Source organism: Bidens hawaiensis, unplaced genomic scaffold (genome assembly GCF_021521415.1).
Source record: "Bidens hawaiensis isolate Kalapana, Puna unplaced genomic scaffold, B.hawaiensis_p1.1 tig00014039_1, whole genome shotgun sequence".
NCBI lineage: Eukaryota > Viridiplantae > Streptophyta > Magnoliopsida > Asterales > Asteraceae > Bidens > Bidens hawaiensis.
In genome coordinates, this window is record NW_027492209.1 from 348,068 (window position 1) to 369,751 (window position 21,684).

General features: G+C 34.1%; 2 protein-coding genes across 2 annotated transcripts; one reads left to right on the forward strand and one right to left on the reverse strand.

Annotated features, from left to right (window-relative positions):
* The first annotated feature begins 760 nt into the window (after window positions 1-760).
* Window positions 761-4,908, forward strand: LOC143545809 (serine carboxypeptidase-like 31). The gene is made up of 10 exons (XM_077037624.1): window positions 761-1,348; window positions 2,088-2,195; window positions 2,267-2,362; window positions 2,480-2,572; window positions 2,902-2,984; window positions 3,089-3,391; window positions 4,068-4,198; window positions 4,288-4,383; window positions 4,472-4,577; window positions 4,717-4,908. Exons 1-10 carry the CDS (start codon window positions 1,057-1,059, stop codon window positions 4,861-4,863), a joined length of 1,455 nt encoding a protein of 484 aa, XP_076893739.1. The 5' UTR covers window positions 761-1,056; the 3' UTR covers window positions 4,864-4,908.
* A 1,770-nt stretch (window positions 4,909-6,678) lies between these two features.
* Window positions 6,679-13,691, reverse strand: LOC143545827 (uncharacterized). Its single transcript, XM_077037639.1, has 18 exons — window positions 13,457-13,691; window positions 12,299-12,418; window positions 12,067-12,195; window positions 11,903-11,965; window positions 10,839-10,946; window positions 10,365-10,442; window positions 10,192-10,284; window positions 10,022-10,108; window positions 9,836-9,937; window positions 9,636-9,755; window positions 8,465-8,524; window positions 8,172-8,314; window positions 7,641-7,722; window positions 7,469-7,527; window positions 7,336-7,381; window positions 7,165-7,256; window positions 6,988-7,057; window positions 6,679-6,904 (listed from the first exon to the last, which is right to left on the reverse strand). Exons 1-18 carry the CDS (start codon window positions 13,661-13,663, stop codon window positions 6,833-6,835), a joined length of 1,731 nt encoding a protein of 576 aa, XP_076893754.1. The 5' UTR covers window positions 13,664-13,691; the 3' UTR covers window positions 6,679-6,832.
* Between the last annotated feature and the right edge of the window lie 7,993 nt (window positions 13,692-21,684).

Below are 21,684 nucleotides of genomic sequence, written 5' to 3' on the forward strand. Positions count from 1 at the left end.
TAAATCGAGTTTCCATCTCATCGACGATTATTGCATTACTTTTTATTGTGGATGATTCATCACGAGAAGACATGGAAAGAAACACGCCTCAGACGTCATTACTTTCCGTTAAGCCTTTCACAATAGATGATCCTCATTATAAGGTTTAGCTTAGTCTTCATGACTGGAATACTATCTTTTGCCTATACAAAGTAATTCTATTTAGTCTAAATGGTATCAAGGTGTTTATATAGTGTGTATCCTTGATTTAGGGGTAGGATTAGGTGTGTGTGTTTGTTTGATAAAAGAAATCAACATAGGAAAGCTATGATTAGGCTTTCTCCATCCTTGGTTTGGTTTCTTGAATGCATGAATCGAACACATCATCATCATCATCATCATCGTACTCAGTATATCCCACCAATAGCAATGCTATGGTAGGGTCTGAGGAGGGTAAGATGTAGACAGCCTTACCTCTATCCCATAGGGATAGAGAGGCTGCTTCCGGTGAGACCCCCGGCTCGATAGTAGTTTTGAATCAAGCCTTGGACATAAGACACATAACACTCAATCATCGGGACACCGGCAGATTGGTGCATGTGCCCTTGTCTTTCGGCTATCAACGCCACCACATGATGCCTGATTAACCTTCCGCCACTTTTAACGTTATTTTCACGTGATTAGTAAAATAACGTCAAAATTAGTGCAATTTTACTTTTGCCCACCCAAGGGTTCACACATATATACATTATATGTGCGCACCGCAAGCAGGGCGTTGGTGGACCCGACACAAGTCAACCACCAGCAACCTCCCACCTGGATCGTGGCAAGAATATATTGATTTGGAAAGAAAAAGTCTACAATCTTTTTATTATCCAAAACAGACTATCTAGATATGCATAGATAATGGCCAAAATCCAAATATATATTAAACAAATGTATATAATTATAAACTTTTCCTTCTTAACTAATTTGGTTAGTGGGATTTGGTATCTCAACTAGTATAAATAGGTATATGTCTTCTTGTCATTTGGCATAATAAGCTGAATTAACTGAGCTTAACAATACTCGTAACATATGGCTTTCACTCTAAATTCGATATCCATTTTGAAAATAACTGTTTTTGTATTGTTATCTAAAAATATATTTGTAGTTGCAAGGAATGGAAAATTGTCCAATGAGAAAGAAACACGTGTCGAGAATGTTGAAGATCTTGTGACTAGCTTGCCTGGTCAGCCTAATGTTGACTTCAAACATTATGCTGGATATGTGACCGTAAATGAGAAAAATGGAAGAGCACTGTTTTATTGGTTTTATGAAGCTTGGACTCTTCCGGATGAGAAGCCCCTTGTGCTATGGCTTAATGGCGGTAAGCATATTAAAGTAACTCGATATAAATTCGTTTCTTGCTTTAAATTGATATTAGATATTGTTTATGTTTCAATCATCGAAAATCACCATTTATATATTTTTTTAATAATAAGAACCTGTTATCAGTAAATTAACGGGGCCCACCAATATCCTGTTAACAAATGTGATCTGGACCTCTGGTCATGTGGCATTTGAGAGGTTGTGGTAGAAACTTAACCATGACTCTAATACTAGAGGGGAATCAGGTGTTTACCACTTCAGCGCCTCTTGAAGATTAAGTTGCCATTTTTTTTATTTCACATAATTTTTGGAAGACTATAGTTATGACTTATAATTTGACTTTAATAGGACCTTTTCAATCTTATCTCAATAGCTTCTTGTTAAGAAAACATTTTATGGTCATTTTCATTGGTTTTGGGTCCCAAAAGTAATCCTTTTGATGCCAAATAACTATCAGTTAACCGTTTTTCCTTGTATCTAAGCCTGCATCTTCATCAGGTATATATGCCAATTCATTTTTCGTACGAAATATGATAGATCAATCAAAATACTCAAATTTAGCAAGTAATATAAATGTAAAGTTAGTTAACACAAACTTTTCATGATGGTTAATGAGTATTTGCTGACTGCTGATGGAGATCAATATTTATCCTTATAAAATTTACCGCTTAACAAACGAAAATGATTTAGGATTGCTGTCATCATGGTGACAACTGACAAGCCATTGTGTGTTTCAGGTCCGGGGTGTTCATCAGTGGGATATGGAGCTACACAGGAGATTGGGCCATTCATTGTGAGCACAGATGGAAAAGGCCTTCATCTCAATCCGTACTCGTGGAATAGAGGTAAATTTATTTCGACTTCTTAGTTAAATCCATCTAATACATAAATTGATGCTCGTTATATTGTTGTGCAGAAGCTAATATGCTTTTCCTTGAATCACCTGTTGGTGTTGGCTTTTCATACTCAAACACGACAAAGGACTATGATAGCCTCGGAGATGATATCACTGGTGAGTCATGGAAACTTATCACAAATATCGTAATTCACACATATATAACATAACGCATACAATTTACAAATATAATCATAAGTACTAACTACCTAGTTCCTCGGCGTGTTATAACAGCTAAGGATGCATATGCTTTCCTTCATAACTGGTTCCTGAAGTTTCCTTCATATAAGAATAGACCGTTTTATATTGCTGGAGAGAGCTATGCAGGTATATCTTTGAAATATTTTACAAGTTTGAATAATACTCCCCATGTCCCATTATAAGTGTCATGGTTTGGTAAACACAAAGTTTAAGGTGGATTGATGGATTACTTTTTTTTTCTTACTAAATGACAATAATGCCCTTGAAAAATGGGTCCATCAGTATTGTTTATTAATATTAGTTGTGTGTGTTTAAGGGTAAATTTGAAAATTGACTAATAAATTTTAAAAGTGGACATTTGTAATGGGACAAACAAAAAAGAAAACGTGGACACTTTTAATGGACGGAGGGAGTACTAATTAGAAACACAAAATCATATTATATAATTTGTGCAGGGAAGTATGTTCCAGAACTAGCAGGCCTAATTTATGATAAAAACCGTGTTTCTTCGCAGTATATCAACCTGAAAGGCATACTGGTATGGCCTTTAAAGTGATTTTAAAACTTCACACGCGCAGTTAGGCATATCATTTTATTTTACAAATGGACATTAATAAGCATAATATATATCTTCAAATGCAGTTAGGTAACCCTGAAACAAACGATGCCGAAGACTGGAAAGGTTTGATTGACTATGCTTGGAGTCATGCTGTTGTATCAGATGAAACTCACAAAATCATAAGAGACAACTGTGACTTCAATAGTAACGATACATGGAGCAACGACGACTGCAGCCAAGCTGTGGCAGAAGTTCTAGCACAATATAAAGAGATAGACATTTACAGCCTCTATACGTCGGTTTGTATTGGCAATTCGGCTTATGCAGATAATAGTAATAATAATAAAGCAATGGAGGTTGTGTTCAAGAAGAGCTCATCTAAGATGGTAGGTGCTTATACACTGCATGCATCCATATTCCATAAACATGTCATTTGCACTTAATTTTTTTTTACAAAGGAATTATTAGTTTAATTAGATACCTCTAGTGGAAGAACATGTTAATTAGTGGAAATACTAGCTAATTATAAGTCAACTCATGCGCACACTTTATTGGCATATTCACACACTAATTAATATTATGTCAAGTAATTGGGTGACACAGCTAGATTTTGACACCTTCAACTGTGGACAAATTTCTATTTCTCTAACAACTCTACCCACCAATGTTTTTTACTTGTTATCTCTTTATTATGCAACACAACTTTTATACTTATAAAGTGTGAACAATTAATTAATGTGTAGACAGTTTGGATAAGTTAGGGGACAGTATCCTGGCAAATTAAAAGTTGAAGAAAATAAGTGCTTACAGTTTATGCACTTATCCCCTTTAAACCCATATGTCATATATTATTAATTTAAAGAGTAGTGGTTACATCGAAATAAAAGGCGAACGGGTATCAAGCTGTGCCGTTAGCGCTTTCTGAATAGCAAAAGAAAAGTCTTTTAAAAACTACGTTCATAAATCTTAGGGTCATAATATTACTAATTATGACTAAAAAAAGTGAAGAACGACATCATCGTATGGAACTAACTAAATTAATGTTGATCATGTTCATTTTAGATGCCACGTATAATGGGGGGTTATGATCCTTGCCTCGATGATTATGCAAAAAACTATTACAATAAACCTGAAGTTCAGAAGGCTCTACATGTTGGCGACGGTCTTAAACTCAAGAACTGGACCATTTGCAAGTAAATACAAAACCGAGTTCACGTTTACTATTTTGACATAACAATTTGTTACATTTTCTAATATTAGCTTATTTACTACATTTGCGCAGTATGGACATATTCTATGGCTGGGCAGAGACAAAAGATTCGGTTCTCCCTATATACAAGAAACTAATAGATGCCAAGTTAATAATATGGGTCTACAGGTATGTACCCTTAATATGTCATCCCTATATATAATCTTCAAAGTTTTGATTTATCGATATGATCATATGTTATTTCTGGGTGCAATAGTGGAGATACCGATGGAAGAGTCCCGGTGTTGTCCACAAGATACAGTTTAAGCTCTCTAGGACTACCTATTACTCAAGCATGGAGGCCATGGTACCACCAAAAGCAGGTAATTATGCCTCGAATGTATATGTCTAGGCTGGTCCATTTATAAGTCTGCTAACTTTTGAATCACATATCACTATTTTTTTTTAACATTTTCCAAACTAGAAATTATGTTGAGTTTTTAAATTCTGCCCGGTTTTCAGGTTGCTGGTTGGATTCAGGAGTATGAAGGTCTTACTTTTGCTACGTTTAGAGGAGCCGGTCATGCAGTGCCCATCTTTAAACCGAGTGAAACACTGGCATTCTTCACTTCTTTTCTTCTCGGCGAGAGTCCACCTTTAAAACGATAAATGTGTCGTTAATATGATATTATCTCCTATCTTACCATGAAGGATTTCCTTTACATGCACGTCTACTTTAGTATAATGGTAAGCTATATGCGCGGTGTGGTTTCTCCATAAATAATCAAATAATACAACATGTAATAATCAAAATATATAACTTGAGTCTATATATATCAACCTTTTGTTAGAATGTACGAGATTGTTGTATGAAAAATGCAAATTGTAGTTTGCATATTATGTAATAAAACAGTTCCGGATGGTTACCCATATCAGCAGACCCACCTCTTTAAATAATTTGATCACCTTTATATGCAAATTAAATATAACCTAAATACTTTATTAATTACTTTTTAAAATGGTATTTAGTGGACATATAATATTGCTCATCAAGCAACATTCGTGGAACTTGTAAACTGTTGGATTATTGCCAAACACATTACACATCCATGTTGTTGATCCAAAAAGTTGTCACTTATTCATTGGATTACTTTTGGTTACGATGATTACAATCACAAACATAAAGACACGATTTTAATGCAAAACACAAAGGTTGAAACTTGATAACGTGAATGTGATAATAACCAACTATTTACAAACGTTCTTGGTTAACCCTACTTATACGAACTAGGTGCAATGATTGGGGATGAGATCGGTTTTTTTTATTAAAGTCTTATACGGTTACAATTGTAACTGTATCGTATAAATCAAGTTTAATCGAACAATCAACAAACCCTAAACGAGCCAAAGTAAATTGGAAAACCAAAGGCCAAACAAGTTTAATGTACTTAGACCTAGTAACTTAAAATAAGTGTAAAACAAATAAACGAACCCACTAATAAATTAACAAGTTACATAATAATCAATTCCTTTATGTAATCTATGTAATTAATATTGTTCTAAAAAATATTCTTTCTAACTGCTCAAGACTTTTATCTTATTTTAATGAATGAGTGGCATTTTTACTTTCAAGTGATAAATAAAGCTGATTCAAGTTGCCAATCATTTATGGTTACTAAGATGTTACATAAATTATGTATACCAAATAAATAACCAAAATAAACATGTAAATTTAAGTGTGATAGCAAGCGGACACAACTTGAATACTTGATTATAATTGTTAGAATATCATCCTTGTTGACAGTTGACTGTGTTAAGTGTTAACCATCCTTGTTGACATCACATACCTAAAACCATGGCTTCTCTTGCTCTCATTCTCTATTTTTATTTTCATCAATCATCACCCTTTAGATCTTCATGGAGGCAGTGATGGAGAAAATTCGTTCCCATCAAGGATTGTCTCTCTTATGCTATACGTTAAGTCGATTTTGGGTTATAGAATTCAGGGCAGGTAGTCGTGGTTCAAGATGTCATATGTGACAAACTTAAATTTGGCAAACAGTCTATAGTGAAAGGTTTATTTGTGATCCAAAAATGTGCTTGTGTATATAAATCTTTGTAAGCAATATAAATGTATTTATAACTTTTTATGTGTATGTAATTAGCTGAACAAAACCCAATAGCAATACTCATATTGGGCTAGACTTTAGAATTGTGGTATCTTTTGGTGGCATTGCGCCATTGCATGTGGATGCATTCGGCTAAGTTTGCCATTGATCCAACCAACTTTGCACATATATCATTTTCTGTGTGCATATAGAATTATAGATAATGTGAAACAATGACGCACGAGCGCATCACAACATTCGTAGTTTTTTTTAAACTTTGTGTATAAAATCAAAAAGGCAAATCATAAAACACTAGAAACAATTCATACCATTACCAAATAAACTCGCAGACAAACAGAACACTAGATAGATGTCAATAGATAGATGTTGAATGATAATACTTTAAAAGCAACAACCTCATTAGAGTAACAATGATCGACCAACGTTTCATATGTCTGTATGCAGGTAACCTAAGAATACATCGGAGATTAACGTTTGATCTTTCCACCACAAATGTCAAACCGACAGTTCTAAAACTTGAAATCCTTCTTCTTTGACTTGCTGTCCTTTTCCTGCATCTTTCGCTTCCTCTTCTTTTCATTCTGCAACAAAGTTATACATGTGTTAATAACTTAATATCTAGATGTCATATAGTAAGATACATGATTATAGTTTGATTACATACCTCGGCAACCATGTCACTGAAATCCTCCTTTTGACTTCGCATCTTTTCTTCTTCTCGAGCTTCCATGTATCTGAAATGCACAAGATAAATAATTAAGTATACAGAACGACTCTGGTTTAATGATTATATATTTATGTATGTGTGAAATAATATCATGGGAAACAAGGCAACACTTACTTGGCAGGCAAGACATTGTCCATAAGCTCCAATTCTTCGGGTTGTAGTGACACGTCAACCCTATCGGTTTTCTGACCTCTCAGCAAATCAACCTGTTAAAAGAATATTTGAAATCAAAGTCGTTTAAAACAAGCAATAGATCAAAATCAAAATCTGAAATCCAAAACGTACCCTTTTGTTGGATGCCTTGTCTTGTGGGGCACCACCGATCACATAGCTGAAAAGAAAATAAAATATGATTAAAACTTTAAAATAAATAATTTAGAAAAAAGGAAAAATAAAGACAGAGAAGTAGAGTTTGTACGTGTGTGTTGTTCCGAGTAATGTTCCAGGAGCTATCTTCTCTTCTTTTTCTTCTAGAACCTTTTACCGACACGTAATAAAAGGTAAAAGAATATATTAGCTTTACTTCAAATTAAAAAAAAAACACTGAATTTGTGTAGCTCATAATATGAAAATTTAAATGGATATAGTACCTGGTAAAGCGGTTTCTCGGGTTCCTTCCTTTGCTGCTTACGAAGGTCGATAACGTCCGGAGTCTCGACACCAGTAGGGGTACTAAAATGTCAAAGAGAAAAAAGAAAACATTACAATCGAAGCCCTGAGTCAAACTTGGTCAAAAAAAACTTTTCTTCATCTTTGTGGGGAAGTAACTATGAATGATATAAGCTTGGTTTTAAAAACGCACAAGAAAACCGAGACGTGAGGCATGACACATAAACTTCACGAGCGAGCGTGACACAGCGTACAACCAAATAACGTACAACCAAATAACGTAACTTTCTTAGTCTCTTTTACAAATCATTTTAAACAAGTAAAACATTTATAATCTTTTAACCCTTTTGGTAATTTTTACATATCACCCTCCTCCAAACACTAAGTTTGTCAAACTTAGCCACACACAGTGCCACCTCAAAGCCCCGAGTCATGTGCCTCATGTCCCGGACACGTTTTTTAAAACCAAGGAATCACATAAAGAAGAATAATAGTATGAATAACAATGATACCTTGATAAACTGTCAACTGACTGAATACCATCCTGCAAATCTTCTTCTTCAGATTGCTCTTCAACTTCCTCTTCTTCTTCTTCCTCCTCTTCCTCTTCCTCCTCTAAATCACCCCAGTGCTTGCTTTTATCAACGGGCTCTTCCTGAAATATAATTAATATTCAGACGTTAATGAGATTATGTACAGGCATAAAGTATAAACAACTATAAGATATTGCCACAAATAGATCCAGTGTCTGTATCTTAAAAATCTCAATGATGATTATAACTTAATACAAGAAGCGGATTCTTACATCATAGCTGGGCAATTCTTCTTGTTGTCCAAAAACATCACCATACACGGGGCGCCCAAACTACATCAACAGAGAAGGGAAAATGTGCAAGATATAGATATAAGGAGCTAACAGCACAAGTATTAGTGACTGATCGTTCGGTGAACTGTTCGTGAACCGTTCAGCGACAAGTTCCAGTTAAATAAACGGACGAACATGAACTTAGGTTGTGTTCATTCAATTGTGTTCGTGAACGTTTGGTAACGTGTCCATTCATGTTTGTTCGTTTACGTCCATTCATATTCGCTTGCATATATTCGGACAAATATTTTATATTTTTAAGATGTTATGTTTAGCATCCTAGCATTTAAACTTCTATAAGATTATTTGTTTATAATTCAAACTTTTATATCAGAAGCCCTAGTACTTCAATTAATATTTACTATAGGTAAATATGTCTAGTATCTGAGTTTAGGAATGTTCATTTCTATTTAACAAATTCGCTATGTTGGTTTGTGTAAATTTGTTTGTTTGTGTTTGTGTTTGTGTTCGTGTTCGTTTATGCAATTAACAAAAGTACACGAACAAAAATTTATGTTTGGCTTATGTTTGTGACCCTTGGTTTGCCCAATAAACGCTTAACTAACAAACGAGCATTAACAAGGTCTCATTCAGTTCAGTTACAGCCCTAACAAATACGATGAGTATAAAAAGAACTAGAGAAATTAACAAGATACCTCATCAACAGGCGGCTTGCATATATTCGGACAAAATATTTTATATTTTATATTTTTAAGATGTTATGTTTAGCATCCTAACATTTAAACTTCTATAAGATTATTTGTTTATAATTCAAACTTTTATATCAGAAGCCCTAGTACTTCAATTAATATTTACTATAGGTAAATATATCTAGTATCTGAGTTTAGGAATGTTCATTTCTATTTAACAAATTCGCATATGTTGGTTTGTGTAAATTTGTTTGTTTGTGTTTGTGTTTGTGTTTGTGTTCGTTTATGCAAATAACAAAAGTACACAAACAAAAATTTATGTTTGGCTTATGTTTGTGACCCTTGGTTTGCCCAATAAACGCTTAACTAACAAACGAGCATTAACAAGGTCTCATTCAGTTCAGTTACAGCCCTAACAAATACGATGAGTATAAAAAGAACTAGAGAAATTAACAAGATACCTCATCAACAGGCGGTTTGCCCCAACCACCAGGATGATAACCAAAGCTAGCACCAGGTGGGATAGGAGCATTCAGACCGGGAATTTTTAGATGTGGATAAGAAGGTGGAGGACCATATCGCTACAAAACCATTAAAGATGTCATTAGTGTGGATTTAAAAATAATCAGTTATAAATACAAGTTTTAAAAAATTCATTTACCTGCATGTTAATAAGCCATGGAGGAGGTGCACCTTCTGGCATGCCTAGAGCTTCTTTTAGCTCCCGTGACAAATTTCCTGGCTTCCTCTCTCTAAGCTTCATCTGTATAAGTTGCCAAGTAAACATGAAAAGTGTCAAAAAGAAGTATCATTCTCATAAACACTTGCAGAATTAAGAAAACATTACCTCAAACTCTTTTCCTTCATGATACAAATCACCATGTGACGTCAACTTTGGCTTCGTTTGATATTTAAAAAAAGCATCATGAAGTACCTACACCATTATCAGATTATTAGTAAAACATGTATCAAAGAACTAAATACATTATAGTATTCACAAAATTTAGGTAACCGAACCTGATAATCAATATCCATTTTTCCCATCTTCGGTTGCATGCGCTCGCGCTGCTTCTGTTTAAGCTTCTTATTGTCCTCCTTTTCAATGTAAGCCTGCCCAACATAACAAAAAAATATTGTAAGATTAAATAAATTCTTAGTGATCACAACAAGTTTATAAAAGTAGATCTTACTTGTCTGATTTTTTGAATCCCGGTGGCAGCAATGAAGTCAGGAAGTTGAAATGGGGGTTTCTCAATACCTCGCTTTCCCTGCCACACGATTCAAAACATGATTAGATCCAAATGAACCAACAGAAATACAAGAAAGTAAAACACTTAACTACATCATTTCATTATTTTTAAATAAACACTAGTTATTTATTGATATGTGGCATTGTGTAAATGTCTATGCCCCAACCCACAGAAACCACATATATGCAAAACACCTACATGTTCGGCCTCCAAGATAGTCACATCCGTTTTCCTGCAAGAACCATATATACTTATAAGATAAACCTCAACAACTTATCTTTCAACCCCAAACCCTCAATTCAGAGTATTTATTCGCATAAATAATAAATAATAAGGTATATAATATATACACCTATTGACTTATCCATGCAACTTAATCTGGCCATAGTAAATGTTTCTTAAATAGTGACACACCTGTAAGAACTTTCTCTTCTGGCACCAATGTCTTGGAACAGGAACAGTGTTGCGATATGATTTAAGAAAAACCAGCAATTTAGGGTCAGCTGACGTGGCATCCCAAACCTAAATCAAAACAACAAAGCTGTTAGATAATGATGCGGGTACAAAGCACCAAAAGCATGATTTTTTTGTAATAAGATCATATTAATGCTTTAGAAAATATCATGTTTTTCGTGGAACTACGTTAATAGAAAAATAATTGTTCAAAGTTCAGCTTTTAAAAAACAACCAATAACCAAAAATGTGTTTCAGTATAGAAAAGCAACATTTACTAAATAATGAAAAAAAATGGAAGATTTGTTAGATAAACATGACAAATGAACAAGATTTAATGTCAACTAAAGAGAGTAGGCGCGTAAATCGTATCAAGTTGGCCGGTTGAAATCTTCAACCCTAACCCAACCCATATACTTACTTGTGTCATGTCGGACTCACTTAAAAATTGTGTTGTGTTCTGATCGACCCGTTTTATATTCATTTTATAAATATGAGTAATACCTAGTAACCTAGTAACAAGTTAAACAATTAATTACTCCAACGCATATAAACCTTTTTGTATATAGTGTTATTTTAGATTTTTTTTGTGTATTATCTCTCATTCCCAATTAATAAACTTGGGTTTATATATTTGGCTCGATATTAGAATAAGCAAATGAGAATAATTAGAGACTGAGCTGTTAAAACTAATAAAATAAAATTGTTGAGAGTGATGAGTATATAAAAAGGTTCAAAAGGAAAATTTATTTCACTTTTTTAAAGTTACTAGTTATATGAATTATTAAAGATCAAAATACTAAACTTCAGATTTCAACACTTTTCATCTCTGAATTTGAAACATCAACTTCTTTAAAAAAATGAGAAAACAGGTCACCCCACTTTTCTAAGGGTTGTGTTCGAGTTGACCTGTTTAAAAAAAGCAGTCATGTCAGCCGCCCCATAACTGTTTTTTTGTCATGTTTGGGTCTATGTCAGAAATTACCGCCTCAACTTAAATGAAACAAAATAAATCAAGGACTCACCTCAACTACATCTGGTCTTGTGCTTATCTGCTTCAGCTCAGCAATCTTCATTCGGCGTTGAAGCTGAACAAAAACATACGCCAAGGTAATATAATTAGCACCAACATGAAAAAAATAAAAATAATATCCAGACAAAAACCAATAAAGAAACCACAATATATAACCTTTTTCTTTTTATTAGAAATGCCATCTTTATCCTTTTGCTGAGCATCTTGTTCTTCTTCATCAGAATCTGAACTCGCTTTCTTTTTTAGTGCCTCGTTAGCAGCAGCTTCTTCATTCTTAGTGTTTTCCTAAAAGTAACAAAAAAATTACCCAGTCAAAACCACGTCAAAATGACATAATAAGCACAATCTTTAAGATTTCAGAATGTAAATAAAATTAAACCGATCTTACCTCAGAGGAAGCAGTTTCCTTGAAAGTAAATTTCTCAAAGACCTTTCTGAATTCATCGTCTAAGAAGCCATCAAGTTCTGCTTTTTCTGGGATGTATTCGACTTCCACTTGCTCAATAATCTTCACGTTAAAGAAAATATAGTTAGTAACAATTCAACAAAAGATATATATGCATGAGCAACAAAATATGACACTTTGCAACCTAGATATGCTTGGATAACTTCAATCTAAAACATAAGTACAAAACCAATAAAAGAAGCAGGCTATTCTCAAATATGATACATTACCCAAATATGCAATCTATTGTACAGCTACAATGCATTCAGTAACTACTAAGTAACTATATAATAGAATCTGAACAGCTATCTTTTTTTAAACAAGCTATTTTCATTTAGTTTGCTATGTACTAGTAAAATCAGACTATCAGTAACAGACTAAATTTTAATGTTGCAATTTCGAAGTCTTTCGATAATGAGAGTCAAACAGTACAGAACACGAAGTAAAAGCACTCTAAAAGATGACTACTCCCTAAACAAAACCTAACCAAGCAGCGCTCATGTTTGCATCACAACCTAATAACAGAGCAACATGTTTGAGATTAAGTTGACTGTTTTGAATGACTCTTCGAATACACACAGTTACAAACCAAAGCTTGACTTAGACCCCAACTTTATCAGACAACTCCAAATCCAATATAAGTATACCTCAAACCACTTCATACGCAATTCGTGTCTTAACAGGTTTAACATGCCAGAAACGACGCGCTTCACACAAATATCAAACATGAATAAAACTGATTTAACTATGTTATATGTCATGACTATAAGACAGTTTTAAGATTCATACTTTCATGTACCAATAAGAAAATGATGGAGCCTAGCCGGCTAATTTCAATTATTTAAGAAAATAAAAAAATCACACCGCACTTTTTATTAACAGGTGTTATCGTGTCTTAAACAGGTACCCAATTGTCATCTTCTTCTTAACTATGTGACAAATTCCAGTAATAGTGTAATACCTACAATCCTGACTCCTAATTAACATATAATCAGAAACACCTTATGCACATTAGACTCTAAACCCTAATTCATAGCAGGTATAAGTAAAAACAGTTACGAAACCCTAACTCGCAAATATAATGAAATAAACCGGCACTACCTTCTGAGGATCGGAGTTCTCTTTGGCGTTATCATTGCCGGTAACTGCGCCGTCGTCGGCGGTGGAGTCTTCTCCTCCGGCGGACTTGTTTTTCTTCTGTTTACGGCGCCTACGACGGCGTTCAGATTCACGCGATTTCTTCGACGTCTGATTCGTATTCGTATAAATATTGACGGTTACATCGCCTGTGATAACTTCGGCTGCCATCGGAAATCAGTTTGCGATAGATGATAAATAGATCGTGACACAATTAATGTCCGCCAGATATTTATATATAGGGTATGATGTGATCCTCCCACACCACCATCACATGACTATACGGCTTGTATAGGCTTATACGGTCATATAGGGTACACGTGGCTGACAAAGGGACAAAAAAAACAGCGTTTTGCAGCCTATACGACCGTATGGACATTAAATATCTCGTATTGCATTCAGACAAAACCATAAAGCTATACGGTCGTATAGGGCTATACGACCGTATATAAAATAAAAGCTATACGATCGTATAGGGCTATACGACCGTATAGAAAACATTTGCAGAAACATTTAGACTGCCTTAATCGCTGCCGGAAAACGATTTAAAAAAAAACCTCAAATTTTGGGGTGCATTTTTATTTTAATGTATGTTGACTAGATGTTAAAAAAACCTCAATATTATTATATGTAAGCAACAAATATGTCTAGAGAGTCTTGAGCTTTTGACGAGCTAAGCTTGAGCTCAACATTTAAACCCGTTAAGATGAATGAACCAAATACGACCCGTATAAATCACATATATTGTATATATGGTCATCATTTTTTGTAAAAAAGTGTCTATAGACGAGTCAAATACGACCCGTATAATCACATATATTGTATATATGGTTATCATTTTTAAAAAAAAAATGTCTATACGGCCGTATAGGCCTATACGACCCGTATAGGCCTATACGACCGTATAGGCTTATACGAGGCACAATAAACGATGGCAGACAACCTCTGACACGATTCAGGTCCTATACGACTGTATAGCCCTATACGAGCTGTATAGGACAAAAAATGGTGTATGAGGATCCATGGTGGTGTGGGAGGATCCTATGCCATCATATAATCAAGTCGGTCATGGATAAAATTGTATCAAAATAGAAAGGAAAATTTCCAAGTTTAATATTTGTATTTCTAGCTTTGTCTTTTTCTATTGCTATTGTTCCGTCGATTAGTTAACAAACCAATCGTAGCAAGACGTGTGACCGGAAACACATAGTCTCCGACGTATTAAACACCATATCTCCTCGCCCCCGGTGTGTTACTTTAAAGTTTAAAGTGTTATATTTGATGTTTACTTTGTGTTATACTGAAGTAAAGATTGTAAATACCAGTACCGTACTTCAAGTAGGTGATGGTATTGCTCGTATTCATGGTCTTGATGAAGTAATGGCGGGTGAATTAGTAGAATTTCAAGAAGGTACAATAGGTATTGCTCTTAATTTGAATCCTTCTATCGAAACTTCAGAAAAGATGAAGGATAAACCTGTATACATAGAAGAATTGATGTGAATCGATTCCATATTGAAGAAAGAATCAAATATTCATTGATCAAAGCATTCACGCATAATCTGATAGATCTTTTGAAGAACTGATTAATCGGACGAGAATAAAGATAGAGTCCCGTTCTACATGTCAATACCGGCAAGAGTTGGTTGGAGACTACAGTAAGCATTTGAAGTTTATTTCAAGGTGTTATATTTTTTATTTTATTTTTGCTATAAAACATATTTAATTTGTTAATTTTGGATAGCATTTGAAGTTATGGATCTATATTATGCTACTTGAAATACCACCAAACTCTAACGGGACAATCTTAAAGTGGTTATTGTCGTCAAAAGATCAAAAAAAAATTCATTCGGGATTGGTTTATGGTAAAGTGCCATATTTTCCAACACTCGAGTCCGTTGAAAAAGTAAGTAAACAACAAAAATATATAACACCATAAAGACCGCCTTAAAGTAATGCATTAGGGACGACTGGACGAGGAGATAAGGTGTTTAACACGCCGGGGACGATGTGTTTTCGGCTACACGTCTTGCTGTGATTTGTTTGTTAACTCATCGTTGGGACAACCTAACACATCGCCGACGATGCGATAGAAGAGAGACAAAGCTGGAAATACGAATTTTGTGTACTCAAACTTGAAATCTCTCTCTGTTAATGAGTTATTTTGGGAATTTTAATAAATAAAAAGAATGTGTTTCCTTTGTATTTTGAAGCAAAGGCTTAAGTAGAATATAATAAGAAGTTAGTGCAAAATATTATCGTATGGTGCAATTTTTAACCTGTTTTAAGTATAAATTGTAAACCTAATTATACGATACAGTTTGAAAAACATTATTTATAATTGAAGTATTTCATGTGATGACGACCCTTCAAATGGGCTAAGGTATTTTAATCATTGAGATGTGTTAATATCCCTTAGTTAGCGTTTAGTATGTTGGAATGGAAGACTGAATAGAATGGATCATTGTGAGAGAATGTAAAAAAGGTGTTTGGTTGGTAACTGGAATCGAATCACCCGTTATCATGCCCGTTTCATCCCTCCTAAAACACTTTAAATTCAATTCATCCATCACCCTTGTTTTTTTTTCATTCCACCTCTCTTTCATACTATATCACCTCCAATACCTTCCCACCACCACCACCCATTACACTCTCACCACCATTACTGCTCGCAGTCCACCACCACCATTTGTATTTTATTCCGGCTTTTTCTAGCATACCAAACAACACAAAGTAATAATTCATTTTATTCTCACATAGTAACCAAACGTCTCAATGGAATGGTAATGATTCATTCTATTACCTCGTCCATTCCAATCTTTTGTTCATTCCATTTCATCACTCATTTCATTACCCCATATAAACATACCCCGACCAAAGTCCTCCATTTTTAACTAGAGTGATTATTATGTGCCAGGCAACCCAATTAACTTTCAACTTATCCTCCGTACCTCCCAAAAAAGAAATTCTTGTCTAATTTTCTCTAAGTTTTATAGAGCTCCTTATGGGACCGAAACAACGAAAAATAGTAACTCGGTAAGGCGTTTAGTACTTATTTGACCAAAGTCACACGACCTCCAAATGTCAACTTCTTTGCCTTCCATAATGACAATCTTTTCCGAAGCAACTCGGCCATTGGATCCCACGGTTTCATCAATGTCATATTCCTCCAACTCGGAAGCACAAGTGACAAAAAGGGGAACTAACCTACTGCGCGCCTCATAATTGAAGCCATCCCATGTACTTCAAAATCTTTCACTTTCATCCCAACACATCTTATACTTGGTGAGATTTACTTTGAGTCGCGACACCAGATTAAAACACCTACATAATCTTTTCAAATTCATGTTGTTTATCTGGTCTCATTCCCCTAAAAATATAAGATCTTACGCCTACATAAAGTGTGTTAACGTAGGCTCATTTATACCACAGTTCGAACCCCAGTCTAGTCCTATATAACTCGCTTTCTTAAGCATGTTTAAAAAACCTTCCATAGCGATAATAAGGATATAAGGTGATAACGGGCCACCTTGTCAAAGGCACGTGAACACTGAAATTCCTGGGTCGACAACCCGTTTACAAGTACCGAGGCCCAACCAAAACCATTATAGCCTACGCCCATATTCTCCATAATTCCATAAAGTTCGTTTGAGCCATAATGGAATTATGGAATCCATACAAATAAAGAATACTTAATCTATAAAATCTTTTAAAAAAACTAGTTAAACAAGATTTAAGTGAAATAGTGTCTATCCAAGAAATAATTCAAGCGAAAAAGGTACGATTAAAACAAGTCGGGTCAAAATGATGGGCGAATAAAACCTGGTTTTACTCAATTTTTTCCAGTTGTTTCACCTAAACAAATATAATCTTTGATTATATACGATTGATAAACCAAAAACTAGAATACATAAAACACTTAGCAAATTCAACCAGTAAAACATGTAATATTCTAATTTTGGGGTGATTAAATTCAAATTATGCTATAATTTTTAATTTGTAATTTTATATGAACAAAAGAGTGTCAATGTTTGTTTTGCCTAGATGAAACTACTAACATCATTCACTCATTGTTGCGCATATCTCCGAAGAACCGGCCGAACTTCTATGGAAGTCCTACTTGATACCAATTGTAACTCAAAGTAATTAAGAGGGGCATTGATTGATTTCTTTTAGCAGTAAGCAGTTGGTTTGTTTTGAAAATGAGAGGTGACAACTCAGATAAGGGGTTTCAAGTTTGAGAAATAGTGTTTTCGGATTTCATTTTAGTTGAAGTCGTTATCTAAGATAGCTACTTTATTTTCAATATAAGTGAAGTCCGTATTCAGATAACCACTTCAACAAACAAAAATGTGAACGGGATTCTCACAATGCTTAGAGGATATGAATTTAAGGAGCTAAAGTAAGGCATTGCTCGACCCGCAACTTAAAGGACTCTTTCATCACCGACTTTCAAAATATCATACTTATAAACAAATTCCGGGATTGGTTTCTTTGTTATAAGTTGATTTTCCTTTTATCAATTTTTTTTCTAAGTATGCAGATTAATAAGAAATAGTGGTGCATGAATGCAAAAGAATATAGTAATGTTAAAATCTATCTTAATCAACTCACTGGAGTTCATATCAAAGTTTTCTTTTCTATTGTCGTAGAAAACCAAACATACATTATCTTGAGGCATAATGAAACCGAATATACATGTTTCGAAACCCACATCATGAAGTTTTAGACAGTCAAATATGAACCATGGTGGTTTTTTTATTAGTGTTCACGCAAGCTAGACACAACACACAACTTTCTTTAATAGAAGTGAAAATTTCTCATACATTGACACAAATACGCTCACACATATACTGTTAAAATATGTAACATCAATTCATTATCAAACACGTATATTTGCTATAAGTATTTCTCATCTCATGATATTTTTTTTTATTTGTGCTTGAACCTGGAATTGGGCTTGGAGCTAGCGATCCAGGAGATTTTGAATGTTCTGAAGGCATCCTTCACATTCGATACAAATACAAAAATGCGCATGTGGCTCGCTGGTTACGGACTTACGGTCGTATCGTTCCACCCATCATCAACCTGAATTATGGAACCAATTTCAGAGTAAAGTTAGGGATTTGGTCTAGAGAGATTTTAACCTTTCGCTTCGTCATAGAGTATTCATTACATTGACGAATCTCTTGTTCTTTAAAGTCTTTGAGTGTAAAATCATTGTGTCGATCGTATAGGTTCTAAGTTTTGACTCTTCTTGTTGATTTCCTAATTCTAGTTTATTTTGAACTGTTTTTGGGTGTAAACAATACTGATTTGGGAATAATAATAATAATAATAATAATAATAATAATAATAATAATAATAATAATAATGTTAAGATTCTTGTTATGTGACACCCACATTAAAACTGATATCTTTTTTTTCACATATTTAAATATCCGATCAGATAATGCAAATTAGTTTGAAAAAAGAAAAGGTGGCATGATCAAGCATTGAAGCCGTCCACGATGATATACCGCAAATTCAGCAAAGTTACCATTTAAAATGCATGTGCTTATTGGTGGTTTTGGCGGTCTACGTACAGAAACATGCTTCCAACCGCCAACACTCCACTTTATGTGGCTTACCAATTTGGTTAAGATAAAGTGTGTTGACTATATAATATTTCGTTATATAAATCTTTAATATGTCTTAAATGCATCTTATTTTTCATGTTAGAAAAGATTTTTTTTTTTTTTGGTTTCATATCGGTATTTTTAGCCGCTTGAATTTATAACTATTGCCAATAAAGTTTTGTGTTGAGTCAAGTCACATAATAAAAAGGCAATGTCATAATAGGCGTATGTTATTAAAAACACATACAAAAATATACAAAATCAATTGAAACACATAAAAATAAACTTATAGTTTATAGTTTGTTATCATGTCTTGAAATCGATTTACTACATTTCTATTCACAATTTTCGCAAGGTACATTCTTTTTATATAAAACTGATGGAATAATTAAAAAATATCGGATGCATTCAAAATACTCGTGCTATATGCTCTACGCGAAACATGAAAAGGAATGGCATTGGTTCAACCCCACACTGGCCCTCATAGTACCTCCGTTGATGATTAGATATATAAATTAACATTTGTGATGAATATAACTAATCCTAGTTATTGTGACTCAGTTATCATGTTATCCTATACAAGTATACATTCATCTATGTATTTATACAATGAGTAACCATGTACAAAGTTGGCCTGCTAAAATATCAATGAAACTCCAATATTTTATCGAAATGGGTCAAAATGGCAAAAATAACTTTAATGAAACTCGCAGTGTGAGGTCTTTGACATCAATTTGGAAACTATTTCATATGGATACCACTATTAAGAAATAAATAAATCTACTAAGTAAACTTTTCATAAAACATGTTTACTAAATAGTCCCACACTATTATCTCTTAAAACATAATGAACTTAAATCATGAACATTCATTAAAATTCTATCATTTTGAATGCTAGATAACCTCATTTTGATTACTCAAAAGTTTCCTCTAATTCGTAAACCTTCGACTCCTTTTGACTACCTAAAAGTCAAACTAGCCGTAAGTTTAAATTTTGGGCATAAGAGCATTCACAATAAGGCGTTTTTAGAGCTTGTTTTTTGAAGTTTTACAGATCATGCGTTTTTCTCTATCATGGAAGTCGTTGTTAGGAGACATTTGTTCAAAAAAATTCTTCACCAAAAACTAGAAAAATTGAGTTGAAGTGGGCCCTTTAGCATATGGTGGGGCCGGGTGAGGGTTGAGTAGTGGATAAAAAAATAATACTAATTTTGTTAAAGGTAAAAAATGGTGATTATGTAACAATGTTTTTAGTTGTTTTTAAGATTTCATACTATGTAAGTTTTGAATGTTTTTAAAGAATTGCGTTTCTATGATGTGAAAACTGACTAGGTATGTTTTTGGGTGTTTTTTTACCTCCTTATTGTGGATGATCTAATTGCATAACCATTAATTATATGGTAACTTTATTATAACATCTAAACACATTCAAATTTAGCCTACCATGATGTTGTGATTCATTTGATCTCATAGTATCATACCAATTACTTATTAAAGGATATGAACTACCTAGTTCTTTGCTTGAAAAAAACTTATATAGTTTGCGTACGTGTGTTACTAACATTCTTAGTTTCCAATACTTTAAATGCATTAGTACAGATATATTAAATATATTAGAACAAAACTTAGTCGATCCACACATCCAAACACCATTTTGGCATTTAAAGCCTAAAATGAGATAAAAACACCCTAGCTTTTTTAAACATAATATCACTAATTTTCACTCCTCAAGTTTAAACCTTTGTATCCAATATGGTGATCTTTATTCTTATTTGGATACGCCAATCTTTAACTGTACATTGATAAAATTATCATCATAACTTCATCCCCTTCTCAAAAGAGATCATATATATGACATACTTTTCAAGTGTGGTTTGCAACGAAGGTTATTGGTCCCCTAAGTTTTTTTTCCCGGTCTCTCAAGATCCCAACATATTGTTTTTATCTTAAACCACATAAGCCATGGATATCCTTAAAAGGGCAAACATGGAAACTTGCAATCCAGTTAACATACCCGTTGTCATGGATGGATAACTCGGTGGCTCGGTGCCAATGCCGATACCTTAATCAATGATCAAACTACTTACCGTAGCTTGCCATGGACATATTAAACGTTCACCCGTCCAAATATATCATATGTTGTGCAACAAATTTGCAAGTCCATGCATGCTCCCGCACGGGTTATCTGAGTGCCTAATAATGTGACTCTTTGTGCACTAAAGTCCGATTTCTACACTTGTATCATACATGAATGCGGATTGGGTGAGATGTTCAGATACACACCGTCAACATCCGATAATCGTGTTTATTTCGGCAACAATTACGCTCTTGGACATCCAAGTAATAGATAAAAGTTTTTTGCTCAAGTGCCGAGGCCAAGTATCACAGTGTAGCTAACGTTGTAGCCATATATGTTGGCTTCAGAACCTTTATATCAAGTTAGGCCAACCACCCACACATACATCTCTAGTCTATTGTGATTATGTGAGTGTCAACTACATGTCCAAAATTCAATTCAACAACGTACAAAACACATCGAGATAATATTCATATCGCTTATGAAAAAGTTCTTCA